At 30.8% G+C, this 3,046-nt stretch overlaps 1 protein-coding gene across 1 annotated transcript; it reads right to left on the minus strand.

Annotated features, from left to right (window-relative positions):
• Positions 1-497: 497 nt before the first annotated feature.
• LOC129884755 (uncharacterized) lies at positions 498-2,752 on the minus strand. Its single transcript, XM_055959039.1, has 3 exons — positions 1,909-2,752; positions 1,572-1,677; positions 498-1,218 (listed from the first exon to the last, which is right to left on the minus strand). The coding sequence occupies exons 1-3, from the start codon at positions 2,620-2,622 to the stop codon at positions 761-763; spliced, it is 1,278 nt and encodes a 425-aa protein (XP_055815014.1). The 5' UTR covers positions 2,623-2,752; the 3' UTR covers positions 498-760.
• Between the last annotated feature and the right edge of the window lie 294 nt (positions 2,753-3,046).

The following is a 3,046-nucleotide window of genomic DNA, read 5'->3' on the forward strand; positions in this document are numbered from 1 at the left end:
TAACAGTTGTTGTGAAAATGAGTTAAAATGGTGTCTTCATAATGGTTGGAAATGGTTCCACGGGGTAATAGAACCCTCACGAACTTTAAGTGTCTACTTAAAAAACAGATATAAGTTTAGGGGGAACTTTATGTATTTTCTCGAAAAAGAATGACACATTTTTATATTTAATATTAATTTAGTTTTAAAATGTCCATTTTGTCCTTTATGAGATGATTTATAATCACACAAACATTTATAATTTATTTTAGATCATAAGTTTCAAAAATATTTCTTTCTTTCTTAAACTCCGTGGTAAATCAAACTACCTCACATAAATTGAAACGGATGAAATAATAATTTTAAAAATCCCCCAATTAAAACTTAAATTCCGTTCCAAATGAAAGTATCTCACATTTTGCTTTTGCAAATAATAAAAACTCTAGCTAACCCTTAGCGGGGTCAAAAGTCACAACAGAAAATAATAGAAACAAAAAATACTTTTTATTATGTACAAAAGCAGCAGCAGCAACAACAACAACAAAACCTCTATTTTTATACTTCCTCCTCTTTCGTTGATTGAAAGGGAAACATAATTTGTCTGCGAAATTTGAAAAATCAACTAGTACTATACATAAGTCGCAAAAAATAATACTTTCTTAATATCTAACCGGTCTACAATTTACTTGTATGTATAACATGTTCTACACATGTTAATAATACGATACATGAAATTCTTTCCAAATTCTATGTTCTAATTTTTATAAATATGATCTAACAATTATGAGAAAATAACATCTTCCAAGATTTCATGGATCAAATCATTAAACACTTCAAACTCCAAATCCAAGGTTAACTCTTGTTTTTCCTCTTCAAACATGTTCCAATTTGCTACTCTTTCCATGTCTTTTATATAGGCTTCTCTTTTGTCCTCAATCTCCCATTCAAATTCCTCATTGTAATCACCATTGATCCAAGATTTTGCCACTCTCATTAGCTTTTCATCAACATTGTTTTGATGATTTTTACTTGTAATCAATTCATTCCATAAGAAATCAAAGAGAAGCTGTTCATCATCCATATAGTTTGCTTCACAATTGATCAACAATTGCTTTGCCTTTTCTTCAATTTCTTGAATTTCTTCATCTTCTTTTAGTTCTTCTTCTCCTTTTGAGCTGATGTTTTCTTCAGCAAGACTCTCAAATTTTTGAATTCTTTGCATGAGCATGCTTTTCCTTTCTGTAATTAATAAATTGTTAGTTACAATTCACGTAATATTATACGTAAACAAAACTTATTATGACAAATTATTACTTAATTTTTTCGAATTACATACCTTATTAGGCTTAGTATGAAAAGTTACCTTTTATTGTAGGTTAGTTTAGTGATGGTGTCGGTCAATGTACATAACTTATAGTATTCAAAAAAATAAACACTTCAAAAGTAACCATAAGTGATTTTTGTTACTCGTAGACTAATTGTAAACTATTATATATAGTAATGTTTTTTCCCCATTTAATGTCTATACCATAATATCAAAATAAAGGTAATTAATTAGAAGTAAAATAAGGTAATTGGAGATTGAAACTTACTGTGGAAAGAGAAGGCCATAATTCCTTCTTCATCATCTTCTTGAAATGGAGATTCAAGAATTGAAACTGGGCTATGTTGCTCACTCTCATCAAAGCACAACTCTTCCTGTTTAATTAAAAGAAAAGTACTCTCGTTAAGATCTTTTTAATATTATGATATTGTTAACCTAATTGTATTAAAGTAAATAATTCAATTTCAGTCAAAGAACATTATTGAGACCATGTCATGTCAGCCTCTAGACAAAGCTATACCAAAAACGACAAAATAGAGTATTATATTTATATATTTTCTATAGGCATCCAAAGTTGCATGCACTTAATAAAAAAAAATATTCACCTTATTATTAATTGAATTTGTGGTTTCCATGCAATACCCACCGACAGTACTTTCCTCAAGTATGTTCTTTCTACCCAAAAATTCACCATTTTCACCCCACCATGACGGTAAATCCTCCGCGGTAAAATCGCTATCACACCAACTTGTTCTCTTGCTAGTGGTCGTGGTGGTGCTAGCGGTAGTAGTGGTTGTAGCGCCGCACCTATACGGTGAATAATTAGAAGAATCTAACGGCGTAGATTTCTCTTCCACCATGTCTCTAAATGATTTCCATCGTAAGATGTCTTTGACTTTGACCTTAATCGAGACATCTTGGTCAACATTATGTTTTTGACTTTTCTTGTAGTTATTTTTCCTTGATAGTTTTCTTGAAATACTTCTAGGGAAAATGGAAGGAGATTTGACAGAGGCAAAAGGTAAGAACTTAACAATGTTGATGACCTTGTTAATAGCGGATATTGTAGCAATGGCAGCTCTAGATGATCGACTTCTAAGTAATAGAGATGAACCCCCTTTGTTTGGCCTAATATTAATTCTTGAACCATGAAAGTTTGGAAGGTTTTGATGAGTGTTTGTAGACTTGTATAATTTTTTAGGGTACGACCCAAAATCATTAGATGAATATGGATCGTCTTGAAGAAGAAATTCTTTAAGCAATTTGGGTCTACGCTCAAGTGACAATCTTGCAAGTGGACTAGGACATGAAGAAGCCATGGCTAAAACTTCTGTCAAAAAAGAGTTTTGTTGCTTTCTCTTTCTTTCTTTTGTTTTGGTGGGGTTGAGTTGAAGGGAAGAATGAAGTTATCTCGATATATATAAGAGGAGAGAGAGAGAGAACTATCAATAGCAAGTGATAAAGCTAAGTAAATTTTTTTTGTTAAGGATATAATTAAATACACATGAAAGGTAACATAGTTAGGACGGTAAGGGGTGGTTGACGAATTTGTTCCAAGATATTCCTTTTATTTTATGCTAATTAAACTTGTGAGGCAATGCAGTTTATTAAGAAAAAAAGTTTAGGACATAAATTGAATATCATAATCTACTTTAGTGCTTTTAGTTATTCTCAACTATTTTTGAAAATATAAATAATTTAAAGTAAAATAATAAATATGAGCAATTAACTCTCTTCAAATTA

This window comes from Solanum dulcamara, chromosome 4 (genome assembly GCF_947179165.1).
Source record: "Solanum dulcamara chromosome 4, daSolDulc1.2, whole genome shotgun sequence".
Classification (NCBI taxonomy): domain Eukaryota; kingdom Viridiplantae; phylum Streptophyta; class Magnoliopsida; order Solanales; family Solanaceae; genus Solanum; species Solanum dulcamara.